Source organism: Sycon ciliatum, chromosome 4 (genome assembly GCF_964019385.1).
Source record: "Sycon ciliatum chromosome 4, ocSycCili1.1, whole genome shotgun sequence".
NCBI classification, from domain to species: Eukaryota; Metazoa; Porifera; class Calcarea; order Leucosolenida; family Sycettidae; genus Sycon; species Sycon ciliatum.
In genome coordinates this window covers 31,946,101-31,964,084 of record NC_088646.1, presented here as the reverse complement: position 1 = coordinate 31,964,084, position 17,984 = coordinate 31,946,101, and the positions used below count along the sequence as shown (strand labels likewise).

The 17,984-nt window shown below is 48.3% G+C and overlaps 1 protein-coding gene across 1 annotated transcript; it reads left to right on the top strand.

Annotated features, from left to right (window-relative positions):
- The first annotated feature begins 9,225 nt into the window (after positions 1-9,225).
- Positions 9,226-12,611, top strand: LOC135815676 (SID1 transmembrane family member 1-like). The gene is given in 2 exon segments (XM_065328998.1): positions 9,226-11,469; positions 11,471-12,611. Coding segments are annotated over 2 exon segments (2,541 nt in total). The 5' UTR covers positions 9,226-9,508; the 3' UTR covers positions 12,051-12,611.
- The last annotated feature ends 5,373 nt before the right edge of the window (positions 12,612-17,984 follow it).

Sequence of the window (17,984 nt, the reverse complement as noted above, 5' to 3'; positions counted from 1 at the left end):
TGTACAGAGTTGTGAGGCCGGCCACACGGCGCCGCAGGGATAGAGTGTCCATTGCAGCCCCTGTCCCAATCAGGGTGAGGGCACGATGCTGGACTCGGTCCAGCTGTGAGAGATGAGCAGCCGCAGCTCCCATCCATACAAGTGGGCAGTACTCCATTAGAGGCCGAATGAACCCCCGGTATGCTGTGGCCCGGCCCGGTGGGTCCAGGACATGGCACGCTTTCCGGAAGAAACCGTGACACGCACTGCAGTTCCTCGAAGATGCTCCGAGTATGTTAGATGGGCATCAAACGTCACTCCAAGGAGCTTCAGCTGCGAGCATTCCGGGACCGCTGTGCCGTTGAACTTGATGGGTGGTGTCTCCCAGGGTCTGCGGTGGCGGGACACAGTCATGGCCTGTGATTTCGTTGGCTCAAAAGTGACGCGCCACTGAGCACCCCATTCAGCAAGAGCATCCACACCAGCTTGATGGTTGCGGCACACTTCTGTCACAGCATGTGGCGTTGGGATGTGGGCATAAAGCGTGGTGTCGTGTGCGTAAACACCCGGAGTGATTCCTTCCGGTAGGACGTCGCAGGCGTCATTCACGTACAGCAAAAACAGTAAATAGAGAGGTTAAGATGCACGTTATTTCCGACGTGACGCGAAAGTTCAGCTCGCGTTATTTGCTCGCACATCGAAAAATCAACGCGAGCGACCTGCTGCTCACGTCGAAATTTGGAGTTTTACGCCAAATTTGACGTGAAATTGCGCGTCACGTCGGAAATAACGTGCATCTTAACCTCTCTAATATTAGTATTGTAAATATTTGACCCAGAACGATAGCAGTCCATGTCCTCAACATTAGTCACTGTAAACCAGAGAGTCGCGTAAACCTGGTTTACAGCGACTCCCTGGTTTACAGCGACTCCCTGGTTTACAGCGACTCCCTGGTTTACAGCGACTCCCTGGTTTACAGCGACTCCCTGGTTTACAGCGACTCTCTGGTTTACAGCGACCCCCTGGTTTACTGCGACTCCCTGGTTTACAGCTCTGTTATCGGCCCTCTTAAGAGTTGTGTTCATCACTGTTGAGGCTTCCGATGGAAAATAAAAGAATACTACTACTACTACTACAGCGACTCCCTGGTTTACAGCGACTCCCTGGTTTACAGCGACTCCCTGGTTTACAGCGACTCCCTGGTTTACAGCGACTCCCAGGTTTACAGCGACTCCCTGGTTTACAGCGACTCCCTGGTTTACAGCGACTCTCTGGTTTACAGCGACCCCCTGGTTTACTGCGACTCCCTGGTTTACAGCGACTCCCTGGTTTACAGCGACTCCCTGGTTTACAGCGACTCCCTGGTTTACAGCGACTCCCTGGTTTACAGCGACTCCCTGGTTTACAGCGACTCCCTGGTTTACAGCGACTCCCAGGTTTACAACGACTCCCTGGTTTACAGCGACTCCCAGGTTTACAGCGACTCCCTGGTTTACAGCGACTCCCTGCTGCTGTGAACGGTTACGGTCAGCAGATGGTGCATTTCCTGGTCTGACTGAAGAACTGAACACACAATTCAAAGCTGAAATCGGAGCTGCAGGTCTTCGAGTCTGACCTCGTTATGCTGTCGTCTACGACCACTGTCCTGAACACAGCAGACGGCAGTGTATACATTAGTCATTAGTGTAGTCGGACAGCTCTGGCATGCCATTTTAATGTTCTGTGCGGTCAGCGTTGGTGCATTTCCGGCAGTGAAGAATGCTACTTGCTAGTTTAAAGGGGAAGTTAAGGCAAAAATTAAAATTTCACCAATTGTAGTCTTCGGGGTGCTGAGTCGAATGGTCTTGGTCCGAGAAAGCTGAGACGCTCCCTTCCTACTTGAATCCCAATCGAACTCGCGCACTTCCACCGAAACTGGGTGACCTGCGCCCTACTAGATGGGGATTTGTATGCAAAATGTCACTAAAAGCGCCATTTCGTTCTTATAAAAGCACGGATGACCGCCATTGGCCCATATGTTGTAGTCTTTCGGACGCTGAGTCGACTGGTTTTGGTCCGAAAAGGCTGCGATGCAGCGTTCCTCCTTTATTCCCAATCGAACATGGTTGAACAAGTGGTCACGTGCTCCTGGGTGCCCAAATCACCTGGTCACCACGCCAGCAGGCGACAACTTTCACACCAAGGTTCAACTCGAGTTCAACTCGAGTGACAGGACTGCACCCAAAAAAGGTCAAACAGGCTAGTTAGTTGTACCCTGCAGGCACGGTGACCAGCTGACTGGTGACGCAGGAGCACGTGTCACGTGACCACTTGTTGAACCATGTTCGATTGGGAATAAAGGAGGAACGCTGCATCGCAGCAACTCTTCTTGTGTGTAAGGGGTGTAGTAGGTTGCGTGTATTGAGGCTCCCGTTTTTCCGTAGTTTTTAGGTAGCTTTTGGGGACTAGCCCCAACAGCCTGGGTGGGATGGCTAGCCCAGATCACACTGAGCAGCTGGTGAGCGCCGAACAGGTCCATACACAGCTTCGCTCATTGCCTGGCATCGAACACAATGTTGTAGAAGTGCTGAGAACTCTAGCTCGTCTTGAAAGCCAACTTCAGGACCAGGAGAAACGATATCAACGAAGGATTAGTGAATTGAGCTCCGAACTTTCCCAGCTGAGAGAGGACCTGGCCGACACTCGCCTTTGCCAAAATTTGGACATCGGCAATGTTACGTGTGCGTCTTGTAAATCAAACTCCTCCGCCATTGCAGACCAAGAGAGAGAGCAAGAAACAACCAGCCAGAGGCAGCGCCGAAATCGAAAGAAACGTAGTACAGGCACAGAAAGTCGTTCACAGTCCGCCGTACCCGTAGAGAGTTCACGACCCATTGATCCCGAGATGGACCTGACTAGCAGTGTCAGATCCGACGTTGACAGCTCAAACAACAAGCCGTCCAACTCCCGTACACATGGTACACCCGGACCCAGCTCGGAGTTGACCCCGCCACGTGTGGATCGCTTGCCGAAATTTGAAGAGATGAGTGAGGATTCGGACGCCACATGGCGACTCATCACCTCCACCAAACCCACAGCGAAGAAGAGAGTCCTGTTTGTCGGAAATCTGATGCATGCAATTACTGCAGACCAGCTGAAGGAGTTCATCGCAGCAAGAGCAGCTGAGGCTGACCACAATGTCCAAGTGTTTGACGTAAAAATATTTCAAAAAGAAAAATCCTCCACTGCGCGTATTGTTGCCAGTGCAGCGGACGAATCGTTTCTCAGCAACAAGCGCTTCTGGCCAAGGCCTGTGTACACAAGAGAGTGGAACTTCGATAAGTACACCCAGTCTGATGCCAGTGGAGATCAACAAACAGCGCAGAGCAGCACCACGACCACCAACAGCAGCAGCAGCCGAACGGACGACAGTAAGAGCGGACACGGCATGGATTGCGATATCCTAGATGACACCTGTGGAGCACCGGCCCGGACTCCAGGCCAGAAATCACGGGGCTATCAGCGTGACTCGCCGCCCGAGACGCAAGCTGCGAAGTTTAGTGTCACTGTTGGCAACGCATTTGCATCTCTAAGTCAGGATGTGGATAATATATCTGTGCAATGACTGGAAGAAGATTAGGCAACGACCCTGCTGCTCATGAACTGAATATGCAAACGCAAACTCCAACAATTCGAATTTTACTGCTGAACATTAGGAGCCTGAGGAACAAAGTTGGAGAGCTGGCATGGCTTGCCGACCTTCACAGTCCTGACATCATCTGTGTCAACGAGACCTGGCTAGACGACACCGTGTCTGATGGAGAGATAGCTTTGGATGGCTTCAACATACTGCGCTCAGACAGAAAAGATCAGGCCGGTGGAGGAGTCTGCCTGTACTCCAAGGCATCCCTCCTGGTCAAGCCAAGAATGGACCTCACAGAATCGGCAATTGAGAGCTGCTGGGGAGAAATCCATTGCCAATCTGGAACTTGTTTGATAGGAACCATTTATCGACCTCCATCTGAGCCAGTTCGATACTGGGACTGCCTGGACGACCATCTCCATTCAGCTATAATGCCCGGGAAGAACGTGATTATTTGTGGCGACATCAACATAAACACCAATCCAACAGCACCTCCAGATCCACAGCTTCATTATCTATCTGACCTCGTGGCCAGCTACAGTTTATATCCCGGAGTTCACCAGCCGACTCGGTTCTCAGCAAACTCTGCACCAACCACACTGGATCAATTTTACAATACATTCGACCCTCTAAATATGGCTACTGTTATCCCCATCGCGTTCAGTGACCATGCAGCAGTTCTCAGTGAATTTCAACTCAGCCCAGTAAGAAGTACTGTAACTTCTGGGCTACGGCGACACTACCGAAACATAAATCATGACCAGTTCAAGGCAGATTTGGTCCAACAGGATTTTTGTGAAATTGACGGAAGCCCAACTGTCATGTGGACTGAGTGGGCCAGCCGCTTTCTACAAGTGTTAGACAGACATGCTCCTCTTGCACCAAGCCCTCGACGCAAGAAAAAATCAGTACCATGGATGAACCGCCAGTTATTACACCTCTTGACCAAGCGCAACCGGCTCCATAGGAGGTGGCTTAGTGATGGAACAGAACATTCCCACTCAGCTTTCAAGGCTGCCAGGCGGGAAGCTACCAGCTATAATAGGCAACAGAAAGAGACCTACTACCAATCCAAGTTTCGAGCTGCGTCTGGCAATACCAAACAGACATGGCACACGATCAAAGAATTGAGTGGTAAACATCGACAATCTCAGCCACCTCAATGTTCTGTTGATGCCATCCAAAACACCTTTGCAGAGATAGTAGAGGACGCCAGCCGCCCAGTGCATCTCTCATTTCCCTACGGGCCCGCCTCAAGCACTGATCTGACAGCCTTTGCACCAGTGTCTATTGCCAGAGTGAGGAAGCTCCTCGAACGTTTAAATCCGGCCAAGTCCAGCGGTGATGATGACATTTCTGCAGCCCTTCTCCGCGCACATGCAGACGTACTGGCGCCATCCCTGACTTTGATCTTTAACAAGTCCCTGAGAGAGGGCATATTTCCTGCCCAGATGAAAAGTGCTAGGATATCGCCACTCTTCAAAGGCGGAGATCCGAGCATGCCAAAGAATCATCGACCAGTGTCCTTGTTATCGATTGCATCCAAAGTGTTGGAAAGGATAGTCCACGAGCAACTCACACGATATCTAGTTCAGAGCAATTTATTCCCGCCAACTCAATTCGGCTACAGATCCCACCACTCTACATCCGACGCACTAGTGCTAGCTGTGGAAGGTATCTGTGAGGCCCGCATGAACAGACTCAACACAGGTGTAGCCTTTGTTGATATGTCAAAGGCATTCGATAAAGTGAAACATCAAACTCTTGTGCAAGATCTGTTCGAACTTGGCATCTGCGACACGGCACTCTGTTGGCTGGTGGATTACCTCTCTGATAGAGAACAGTACGTTCAGGTTGGCCAGACTAGAAGTCTCCCGTACACCAGTTACTCAGGTGTCCCCCAGGGGTCGGTACTGGGCCCACTGCTATTTATTGTCTATGCCCGCGGCATAGCAGAAGAACTATCACCGTTTAATGTGGGAGCAGTCCAGTTTGCTGATGACATCTCTATACGATGTAGCAGGGAGTCTGCGGAAGCTGTTTCTGCACACCTTTCAGCTGCTGTTCAGCACCTGGCCACCTGGCTGAAGGGCCGTGGTTTAATTCTTAATGAAAGAAAGACACAGATATTGCCTATTCCCCCATCCCCATCTCAAGCACTTGAGCTGCATGTCATTTGTAATGGGCAGACGCTGCCTGTTGTGAAAACGGCCAAGTATCTTGGCCTACATTTCGACTCAGACATGAGCTGGAACACCATGACAAGCCATGTTGCACGCCGCGTTGCCGCTAAGATTGGGCTACTAAATCGAAGTGCAGCATGTTTGCCTTTTTCTTGCCGTGTTCAGTTTTTCAGGTCCTTTATACTATCAGAATTTGACTATGCATCTGCTGCCTATGCCCCTTTCTTATCGTCTTATCAGGATAAGCGCCTAAATAGTTTGTTCAAACGTGCGGCTCGCTCGGTGTGCAGGGCAGCCCCTCGCACTCACACGGCTCCCTTACTTGAACGCATGAATGCCCATACCCTCAGCATATACACCCACATGCACATCCTTGTATTCATTTGGCGCTGCCTGAACAAATCTTCAAGTACTCTGTTTGCAAGCTTTTTCACCCGTAGTCCCTCTCTCCGAACACGAGGAGGGAACAGCAAGTTACTCATCATTCCTGTCTCCCCCACTGCATCCTCAGCTAAGCGCATTAGCCATGCTGGAGCTATCCTGTGGAACCAGCTCCCAGACACAGCACGCCTCGAAAGAAAGCGCTCCACTTTCAAATCGCTAAGCCTGGCCTTTCTGTTAGGCAGTACCGTCAACTAGGATGAACTCATCTGCTTCACTACCTCTCTCTCTCTCTCTCTCTCTCTCTCTCTCTCTCTCTCTCTCTCTCTCTCTCTCTCTCTCTCTCTCTCTCTCTCTCTCTCTCTCTCACTCACTCACTCCTTTCTTCCCGGTTGCCGTGCTTGTGATTTTTTTCCCCTGCTGCCGTGCTCATATTAGTTATCTAACTACAGCTGTATCTTCTTCTTGGTTCTGTTTGTCCGCTTATTATTATATTTTCTTTTCTCTTATTATCAGTGGGACCATTGTCATTAGGTTTAGGCCTGTTTTGGAACTCCACTTTAAATAAAGCCAAACAACAACAACAACAGCCTTTTCGGACCAAAACCAGTCGACTCAGCGTCCAAAAGACTACAACATACATGTATGGGCCAATCGCGGTCATCCGTGTTTTTATAAGAACGAAATGGCGCTTTTAGTGACATTTTGCATACAAATCCCCATCTAGTAGGACGCAGTCACCCAGTTTCGGTGGAAGTGCGCGAGTTCGATTGGGATTCAAGTAGGTAGGGAGCGTCTCAGCTTTCTCGGACCAAGACCATTCGACTCAGCACCCCGAAGACTACAACTGGTGAAATTTTAATTTTTGCCTTAAAGGGGAAGTATACCCTAAAATCAAATTTTCACCAGTTGTAGTCTTCGGGGTGCTGAGTCGAATGGTCTTGGTCCGAGGAAGCTGAGACGCTCCCTTCCTACTTGAATCCCAATCGAACTCGCGCACTTCCACCGAAACTGGGTGACTGCGCCCTACTAGATGGGGATTTGTATGCAAAATGTCACTAAAAGCGCCATTTCGTTCTTATAAAAGCACGGATGACCGCCATTGGCCCATATGTTGTAGTCTTTTGGACGCTGAGTCGACTGGTTTTGGTCCGAAAAGGCTGCGATGCAGCGTTCCTCCTTTATTCCCAATCGAACATGGTTGAACAAGCGGTCACGTGCTCCTGCGTACACCAGTCACCTGGTCACCGTGCCTGCAGGGTACAACTTACTAGCCTGTTTGACCTTTTTTGGGTGCAGTCCTGTCACTCGAGTTGAACTCGAGTTGAACCCTGGTGTGAAAGTTGTCGCCTGCTGGCGCGGTGACCAGGTGATTTGGGCACCCAGGAGCACGTGACCGCTTGTTCAACCATGTTCGATTGGGAATAAAGGAGGAACGCTGCATCGCAGCCTTTTCGGACCAAAACCAGTCGACTCAGCGTCCAAAAGACTACAACATATGGGCCAATCGCGGTCATCCGTGCTTTTATAAGAACGAAATGGCGCTTTTAGTGACATTTTGCATACAAATCTAGTAGGGCGCAGTCACCCAGTTTCGGTGGAAGTGCGCGAGTTCGATTGGGATTCAAGTAGGAAGGGAGCGTCGCAGCTTCCTCGGACCAACCATTCGACTCAGCACCCAGAAGACTACAACTGAAAATTTGATTTTAGGGTATACTTCCCCTTTAACTTCCCCTTAAAGCTCAAATCGGCGCGGAGAGTCTACACCTGCCTCACGCAGTACGAGTTACACGGATACCGCTATGCTGTCGTATATCACAGCGCGCGGTCCTGATCACAGCATGCGGAAGCGTAGACATACATGTACATGTAATAGACTCAAGGTGACAGTGATAGACATTATTATGCATGTCTACCATGGTTTACGCTGCCGCGTACTATACTGTGAGGACCGCAGTGCTAGTGACGGCTCGAGTACAGTCAGTGTACTCTTGTACTCTTGCAATCGATTCATTAGACAGCTAGCCTCAGCATCATGTTGAATATTATTCTGTCTGCTTAATGCGCTTGGCGGTTGGTGTATTATTCATCACTGGCGGATGCTCTGAACCTGAGGACAAAGTCAAAGGCAGAGAAACGTGCCGTGTGGTTCCACGGCAGACGATTGCCAGTAGACCCAGGTGCTCGAAGTCCGTACATGGTATCCTAAGTTCGTACGCCCATAATTTCATGTTCTGTTATTGTATTCGACTCAAATATTTTTTGGAGAGGACAGTGTGGTATGTTCTCCTCGCATAGCAATTTTCGGGGATCTACGATAAGCAGAAGTCCCATACTCCGCGAGTGGGTTTTTGGAGTGTCCATACGAAATACAAATTGGGTTACATTTCATGCAAAAATCAACTTTGCCAAGACCGATTTCGAACGGACACAGCGTTAAACAGACCTTCACTCAATCATCAAGAGCCAGCTTAGAGCTGACAATGGCCAGAGGAGAAGAATTTACAGAGAACCACCAATCCTTGCAGAAAGGTTGACACTCCTGGCATCTCCACCACTGTTTTCCCGCGGTTTTCACAGCGCAGCTGCTTCTTCTCTGAGCCGACTAAAACAGCTTGCATTTCGGCAACAAACTACGCTTTTGCAAGAAATACTGGTGGAGGCACATCCCAAACATATCCCTTCGGTGCTTTCGTCGTAACCGAGGGATTGCAAGTTAGCAATTAGCAGAAATATGTGTGTATTTCGAGTCACCTCTGATCAGTACGGACTTAGAGTACCCTCTGGGACACAAAAATTTGATATGAAAAATCAGCGAACTCCAGAGAAACAGATCGGATCGAAAGATGGCCTGGTTCAATCGAGCCTGGCCTCAGAACAAACTTGGACAAGATACCTTCCATCCTCGAGCAGGATTCTGGCAAGTGATCATTGCTAGTGTGAGTTTCAGCTCGGCAAACACACACTGTAAAACTGTACGGACTTCGAGCACCTGGGTCTACTAGGCAGTAGGCAGTAATCATGGTAATGGAGCTTCTGCTGAAAGTTCTGGTATGACCCGAAACCTGGTGCTGGGACAATCTGCTCGCTAGCATGTTTTGTCTGTCACTGTTCTTCTTGGTCGATACAGTGGAGAATGAGAGCTAAAAAAGCTTGTATTGGCTGGGATCGACCGATAAAATTATAATAAGTATTTCTCCAGCGGAGTGTTTGTGCGGAAAGCGCAAGGAGATATTCTTGGATGGGCATGCACTGGAGAAGAAGCAGGCCTCCAGCAATGAACAGGGAGAGGAGACGGTCTGCCTTGAACGACTGCTGTCGGCTGAGTAGTACAGCGGGATGCATGCTGCTGTTGCTGTTGACGTTATATCAGCGTGTGAACGTCGCCGCGGAGGTCATCCAGGGTGAAATCAATACTGTGTATGAAGACACGGTTTGGGATAATCACGAGGACACGTTTTCCTTTACATGGACGTCTGTTTCCTGGCCGGTGCAAGGCACAGGAGCCACCCCTCATCCGCGTCCATTACGCGTGTCCGTGTCCAGTGGAAATGCAAGCGCGAACCACCACCTGACCGTGTTGGTTCGATCACGAAATGCTGCAAAAGAAATGTTCTGGTCGATTCCATTCAGTGCCGAGGGGCCTAGTTCTGCTACATATAAGAATAGCTCCCGAATCATTTGCCCAAATCTCCCAGTCAGTACGGACTCGGGTCGAGTGAATGGCACAGAGAACTCAACAGCTGGCGTGAATCAGACAGTGCTGGTTGAAATTGCAGCCACGACTGAAGTCAGGATTGGATACACACTCCTTGCAGCGCCGGTGGACGATTTTAACCTAGCTGGAGGAAAGAAACATGCTGTGAGCCTGAGCCCATCTAGCCCAGTGTACTACAGTTACAGCTTTCAGCCCGGTGATGACCAGGTAACAGTAGAGATTGAGGCAAGTGAGTCAACCTGTGGCATAGCATCCGTGCAAGAAGCGTTGTGCCCAGTGTTTGACCTGGCAAGCAATATCCAGTACTCGGGCGCATACCAAACATTCAGCTCGTCTGCAACATTGCTGGTGCAGCGCACCGACTTCCAAACTGACTCATTCTACATTGTACTGGCGGGTTTGTCAAGTGATGCACAGTGCAGCTCCAGGCATCGTCCTCAATACGAGGATGGAGCGGACGCGGCACCATTCTACAGTGAAACAGTGTACATCCGAGTCGCAAAGCATTCACAAAGTTATACGACGCCAGTCATTGTGCCCTTGGTAATCTACATTGGTATCTACATCTCAACGTTGGTTACACTCGTCATTTACTACTATGTGTATAAGAAGGATATGGGCGATGTTTCGCTGGCTGGATTTATCCTAGGCTCTGATGTACATGTAGTGATCTCAGACACCAATGACGGTGCAGGCCGAAGCAGAGGAGAATCGGTTCGAAGCACTGCTTCAGTCTATCATGACGCCCAAGATACTGTCCCTTGCACAGGAAGTGGCGAGCCAGAACTGACATCAATGAGTGTCAATCACCAGCCTTTTGCTGGTGGTGAGGAGCAAGTTGAAGCGGCGAATGGAACTACTAGACCCGGAGTTCAATCCCCTGCACAGCCGCCATGTGCAGCAGTGGATGCAGAGCAGGGACCGAAAAAGACACGTTGCGCACCGCCATGCAAGGCTAGGATCCCAACTTTGAGCTTGGCTCATGTTGAGAAGACGCCACCTGAAACAATTGACAAGCAACTCAACAATTCACCCTGGCTGATTGGTATCGTTGGCGTCTACTACGGAGTTCCAGTCATACAGTTGGTAGCCAACTATCAACAGGCTATTTTCAAAACGGGAGACCAGGATCTCTGCTACTTCAACTTCCGCTGCAATCGCCGCTATGGACGCCTCACAGCGTTTAACGCCGTCTTCAGTAACATTGGTTACATTCTGCTCGGCATACTGTTCATTCTTCTGACCATACGCCGTCAGAGGGTATTCACACGCACTGTTGAGCGCAATCACCAGCGGCTGACTTCAACAGGCGTACTGCATCACCATGGTCTGCTGTACGCCCTGGGCCTGGCATTGTGCTTGGAGGGTGTTTTGAGCGCATGCTATCACGTCTGCCCGACACCAGTGAACTTCCAGTTCGACACATCTTTCATGTACGTTATTATTGTTCTCTCGTTTCTGCACCTCTACCAGAGCCGAAACCCAGATGCTATCAAACCAGCACATCATTTCCTGGCGTTTCTATGCACGGTGGTCGTCATTGTCCTTGCAGGTGTGCTTGGAAACAGCCAGATGTTTTGGATTGTTTTGGATTATCTTCTTCATCGTCTACGTGGGAGTTGGTCTGATTGTCCACATCCGGATGTGCTGCACCACCGAAAAACGTCTGAAAGAGAGATTCACCGACGCCAGCCAGAAGAGACCTAAACTTCGGGAGACCTTTCCACGGTATGTTTATCTACTGGTATCGGTGCTTTGGAACTTGGGCCTGGCTATATACGGCATCGCGGGTAGGCCAGGGGACTTCCCCACGTACATGCTGGCGATTCTAGGAGGCAATCTCATCTTGTATGTCCTCTATTACTGCATTGCGTTAAAGGCTTGGTACGGTGAAAAATGTTTGCCTGCCACAGGTGTTTATGCTGCGGCCGCTGTTGTCTTCGCCATCCTAGCAGGGTGTTTCTTCAAATCAAACGTCTCTAACTGGGCCGAAAGTCCTTCTGGCTCACGAAAGCTGAACCAAGACTGCCTGCTATTTGATTTCTATGACAATCACGACCTTTGGCATTTCCTGGGAGCCATTGCCATTTTCTTCTACTACCTTATCTTGTTGAATATCGACGGCCCACTCGAAAATGTTCAGCGGAAAGAGATCCCAACATGGTGAGTGTTGTACAATTAATGTCCATTATGGCTTTTTAGTCTTTTCCTTGTTTCCGTATTATCATGGTCAGTGTTCGATGTTCTAAATCAAATGATGTACCAAAATATGGTGCTAGCCAGCTCATTCACGTTTCAACACGGACTGTGTTTCTTTGTCTTTGCGCCTGCATATACTTTGAGGAGGGTTGCTACAATTTGTCAATTGCTGATGAATTATTTCTTTGCTACTACCTCTTCTCAGAAAATCACGGGCCACCAAAACTTGACCAGTTTTTGTTCATCACTGCACGTAATGTCTGTCCAAGGCTGCCCCAGTTTACAATACCTGGTCCGTCAGCACGTTAACACAATCATTCATTCTGCATGTTTAGACTACATTTGCTACTTTCGTCGGTATTGGTGCTGTATGACATTTTCTCTTAGCCCTGTCTTCTGTTTAGCAGTTAGCAACTTAGCACTGATATTGCGGTGCATCTTGGTTTCCTGGTCACTTCTTATACTGCAAGTTTACTTTTGATTTTTCTTCTCTATGATGCCCTTTAATTAAATTGGTGCGATTCTTTTACCACTCAAGGAGGGAATCCCTGAGACAGCTTCAGTAACGCAACATACAACTTGCAAGTACGAGCATGTGGTGTCCGTTGTAAAAGTCATAATTGTAGGCTACGAGCACCGACAAAGGGAATGAAGGAGAAAGAGAAATAGATAGCTGAATTTAGAGAGAGAGCGAGAGAGAGAGAGAGAGACAGACAGACAGACAGACAGAGAGAGGGAGAGGGAGACAGAGAGACGAGAGACAGAGACAGAGAGGGAGAGAGAGAGAGAGAAAGAGAGAGGGGAGGTAGGTAAACAGAGAGGGGGAGGGGGGTAGGGAGACAGAGACAAAGAGATAGAGATGGATGGATGGAGGAAAGATAGAAACCGCCTTTATTGATTGCACTAATTCCTTGTTAGAGGAAGTGCGAACATTTGGCGCCAGAACAAGCGAGTTTCTTTCCTCCCTGCAGCAAGAGCAAGCTCTTCCATTTGCATTGAGCACATTCTCAGACAGGGCAACCCGGCTGATTCGTGAACCTACTTGCTCCACTGTCAGCTTTCATTTTTATGGTGTTGTTGATAAGATAATACAATTATGCACATACTCAATCTGCGGACAGAACTCACGGTGTCGTCTTTTGTGGACTGATCAGCGCAGCACAGAGGAAATGAGGCCGAACCTGATAGCAATGAAAAATAATTTTCCAAAGCCAGATTTAACAGGCCCGAACAATAATTTCCATAAATGTACAACTACTCTCTCTCTCTCTCTCTCTCTCTCTCTCTCTCTCTATCTCTCTCTCTCTCTCTCTCTCTCTCTCTCTCTCTCTCTCTCTCTCTCTCTCTCTCTCTCTCTCTCTCTCTCTCTCTCTCTCTCTCTCTCTCTCTCTCTCTCTCTCTCTCTCTCTCTCTCTCTCTCTCTCTCTCTCTCTCTCTCTCTCTCTCTCTCTCTCTCTCTCTCTCTCTCTCTCTCTCTCTCTCTCTCTCTCTCTCTCTCTCTCTCTCTCTCTCTCTCTCTCTCTGCCTCTAGGACTTTCAACAGTCCTAGAGGCAGTTTGTATTCAAAAGTCCTAGAGGCAGTTTGTATACGTATTCATAAGCCTGTTTTGTGTAAGTAGAAAGAGCACATTGTTGCACTGAAGTTGTATTCGTAGGTTGACACTTCGTTCAGTGCCTTCTCGCCTTTGGTTATGTAATCTTGTTACCTTTCTTGCGTTTCCTCTAGTGGTTTTATTGCACTTGTATCTTGATGTTATTTCTAACGCCTTTCTATTTACAGTACTTAACTTCAGTTTCTTTGGTTATATCCTTAGTTCCGTTTTTTCCCACTGATGATAGGAACGAGAAAATCGATTCTGGGTTTTCAATAATATTTTTGTTATAAAATACACAGTAATACATGTCAAACAAGTAACGTAGTTGCGTGATGTCTGCGGCCTTCATCCTATTCATAGCTATATTAATATGATAACGTTTAGCATACAAATAGCATCAAATTCCATACAGTTGTACATGTTGTACAACTACATTGTGCAAGTAGATGCACCAGGAAGTCGTAGTTAATGACTCCCGTGATAACATGTCCAGTCCACTGCAATCAGTAACGGTCGTAGCTAGGTCGGACGGTGCGTTCACTGCGTTGACCCCATTGAACTTTTGCTACTACAGAATAACGCCCTCTACAAAACAATTCCCTTGTTATTTTGCACAGAACCATCATAATAATATACATGTACATTATAGAAGCATATGTGAGCATAATGCGGCATAATATGATAACTTTTAGCATAAAAATAGCATAATTCTGCAATTTTTTCAGCAATGCGAAAAGCATAATTTCACGAAAATATTAGCATAATCCGTCAAGGCCTAACCTGCATTGTAAGACTAAGACCAAGAGGCAAGAGTCCAGAACTCGGTTATCATGGTTACCATGGTTATCATGGTTATCATGGTTACCATGGTTATCATGGTTATCATGGTTATGGACTCTTGCTAAGACTGGTAAGAGTTGTACAAGTGGACTCCCCTAACCGCTTTTTAATCAAGTGCAAAAGAGGTACATGACTACTACTACACGCCCAGTCCACATTCCTTCTCCGTTTCTCTCTAGTAATGGTTCATGAATCCGCCCAGTCCACATTCCTTCTCCGTTTCTCTCCGTTTTTCTTTCCTTTCAGTTGCATCTTCCTCTCTGCTCTGTTATATTTTCTCTTTTCGTTCGTCCCTCTTGATATTTGTACTTTGTACTGTTGAGGCAACGAACTGAAAATAATAAAAACCAAACCAAACTACACACACACAGTGCTGGCAACTGAAATCCGACCCCCCGGGCGGCGCGCCTACAGTGCTGGCAACTGAAATTCGACTCCCTGGCCGGCGCACCGCGCCGCCCGGGGGGTCGGATTTCAGTTGCCAGCACTGTAGTACTGTAGACTGTAGTTGGTTCTGAGATGTGCTCGGTGTAGCCATGGCAGGCCGGACTCCACGAAGAGTGCTTGTCCAAGCGGAAGCTTGAAGGTGAACGAAAGCGCAGCAACCAGTCGGCGGTGTTTCAGGCTGGGGAGCCAGGCGCCTGGGACAATAACCGTCAGTGCCTTGTGCTATGTTCTGTCCTGCCTGGATGTGCATGAACCATCCACACCAGGCAGCAGTATTCCATCGTTGGCCGCACGAAGCCTTTAAAAGGTGGCAGTTCCCCCTTTCCGTATACTACACTCTTTGGACCAGAAGTCATGAACAGCTAGTAATATCCAAACCACAACTTGGCAGTGATGTTGAGGGTGTTCATCCCGAGGTTCAGAATCATTTTTCACACATCTCACATATCTTGAAGTGCCGAACTTGCTCTCAGCCAAAATGCGTTCATATCGCACGTACAGGGAAACGATTGAGCCAAGAGAGATCAGAGGCTAATGGTGCCCAGCAGTATAAATTCGTTCAGAACTCATGCAGACTGACGGGCGTCACTGCGCCCTACTAGATGGGGATTTGTATGCAAAATGTCACTAAAAGCGCCATTTCGTTCTTATAAAAGCACGGATGACCGCCATTGGCCCATATGTTGTAGTCTTTTGGACGCTGAGTCGACTGGTTTTGGTCCGAAAAGGCTGCGATGCAGCGTTCCTCCTTTATTCCCAATCGAACATGGTTGAACAAGCGGTCACGTGCTCCTGGGTGCCCAAATCACCTGGTCACCACGCCAGCAGGCGACATCTTTCACACCAAGGTTCAACTCGAGCTCAACTCGAGTGACAGGACTGCACCCAAAAAAGGTCAAACAGGCTAGTAAGTTGTACCCTGCAGGCACGGTGACCAGGTGACTCGCGTACGCAGGAGCACGTGACCGCTTGTTCAACCATGTTCGATTGGGAATAAAGGAGGAACGCTGCATCGCAGCCTTTTCGGACCAAAACCAATCGACTCAGCGTCCAAAAGACTACAACATATGGGCCAATCGCGGTCATCCATGCTTTTATAAGAACGAAATGGCGCTTTTAGTGCATACAAATCCCCATCTAGTAGGGCGCAGTCACCCAGTTTCGGTGGAAGTGCGCGAGTTCGATTGGGATTCAAGTAGGAAGGGAGCGTCTCAGCTTCCTCGGACCACGACCATTCGATTCAGCACCCCGAAGACTACAACTGGTGAAATTTTAATTTTTGCCTTAACTTCCCCTTTAAGGTGGCAGACTACCCAAAAATTCGCTGAAAAATCGAATTTGTAAATTTGTAAAAAATTTGTAAAATGAGTGCTACGTTAGTTGAAAGAGCATGAATAGCTGCAAATTCTCTGAAAATTGTGTCCCGATCTGACCGGCCGTTCAAGAGTTATGGCCGAAAATGTGCCCTTAACGCCTTGCAAGGAAAGATTTTTTTGTTGCACGCTGTCATTTGTTGGCAGCACTGTATTTGAATGTGAGCAGACCGTGCGCAACTTGTCGTATCATGGAAACACGTGAAAGTGTGCAGAATTTTGCTCCAAAAAATCCAAAAGTCCAAAAAATCAGGTTTTTGAGCCACGTATTGGGCTGCACGGCGGCGGGCGAAGCCCGCCGCCGTGCAGCAGGACTTTGCCAGCACCCTCGTGACGTTGCAGATATGTGGCTTGATTATCATGTAGTTGACGTTGATTTTATTTAGTGACTTTGGCAAGTTTGAGTCGTGGCAAGAAGTCAGGTAGGATTCAGTACTAGGCAGTAGTGAAACGTGAGTGGTAGTCTTTGCCGGTTTCTGAGGGTATCCTGGATTTGGTGTGCAGCGCTGTGGAAATGGCTTGCTAGCTGTGGAGGTCCCGGCACTCAGGGATGTTGTATCAAAGGTACGACCTCGTAGCACGTGCTAAACCTAAAAAAATTCAAACATTGACTTGGGTCTGTGGGAGTGTGTGAGAGAACGTCCACTCGTTCCGTTGTGACAGATTCCAGGGCCTCGTTGAGGGGCCCTACCCCATCACCCATGGCTGCTTCTGGACTTGTTCTAGGTTTGAGTCCCGCGCACGAACAGAATGAGCACGAAAATGTGAAAAAATTGTAAATGCATTTGTTTGGCTCCTGGGTGGCTCGCACACCGTGGCACTATGCCGGAAAATTGAGTTTTTCCGGCCTGGAAAGCCTGTCAGTGAGGCGCAAGAACTTGTAAATCATGTCCTGAGGGCCAGCATAGTAGCAGGAGTGTGTGGTCAAAATTTCACTCAAATCCATTGAGAAACACCAAAGTTACGGTCAATTGAATGCCATATGAAATTTATGGGTAGGCTGCCCCCTTAAACCTGGCCGAACCCGCACTATCGCCCTGCATGCATCCCCCGATACACTTCGCATACATGTACATACTAATTCTTCCAAGCTGCTTCACGTTATGATCTTGTATTTGAAAGCCCTATTTAGACCTTGACAGATTATGCTAGCATAATTTTTCGCATAATTCCTACCAAAATCGAATAATCACATAATTCGAGGCAAATTGCATACGAATCGCATAAATTGGAATAATCCGCCTTTTCGCATCAAATTCCATACAGTTGTACATGTACATGTTCTACAAGTACAAGTAGATGCACCAGGAAGTCGAAAGTTTACGACTCCCTTGATAACATGTCCAGTCCACTACAATCAGTGACGGTCGTAGCTAGGTCGGACGGTGGGTTGACCCAGTTGAACTTTTGCTACTACAGTACAACGCCCTCTAGAAAAATATTCCCCTGTTATTTTGCACAGAACCATTATACATTAGCAGCATATGTGAGCATAATGCGGCATAATATGATAACCTTGAGCATAAAAATGGCATAATTCTGCAATTTTTTCAGCAATGCGAAAAGCATAATTTCACCAAAATATTAGCATAATCTGTTAAGGCCTAGCCCTATTTGAATATGCATTGTGGCCAGCCGTCTTTGATT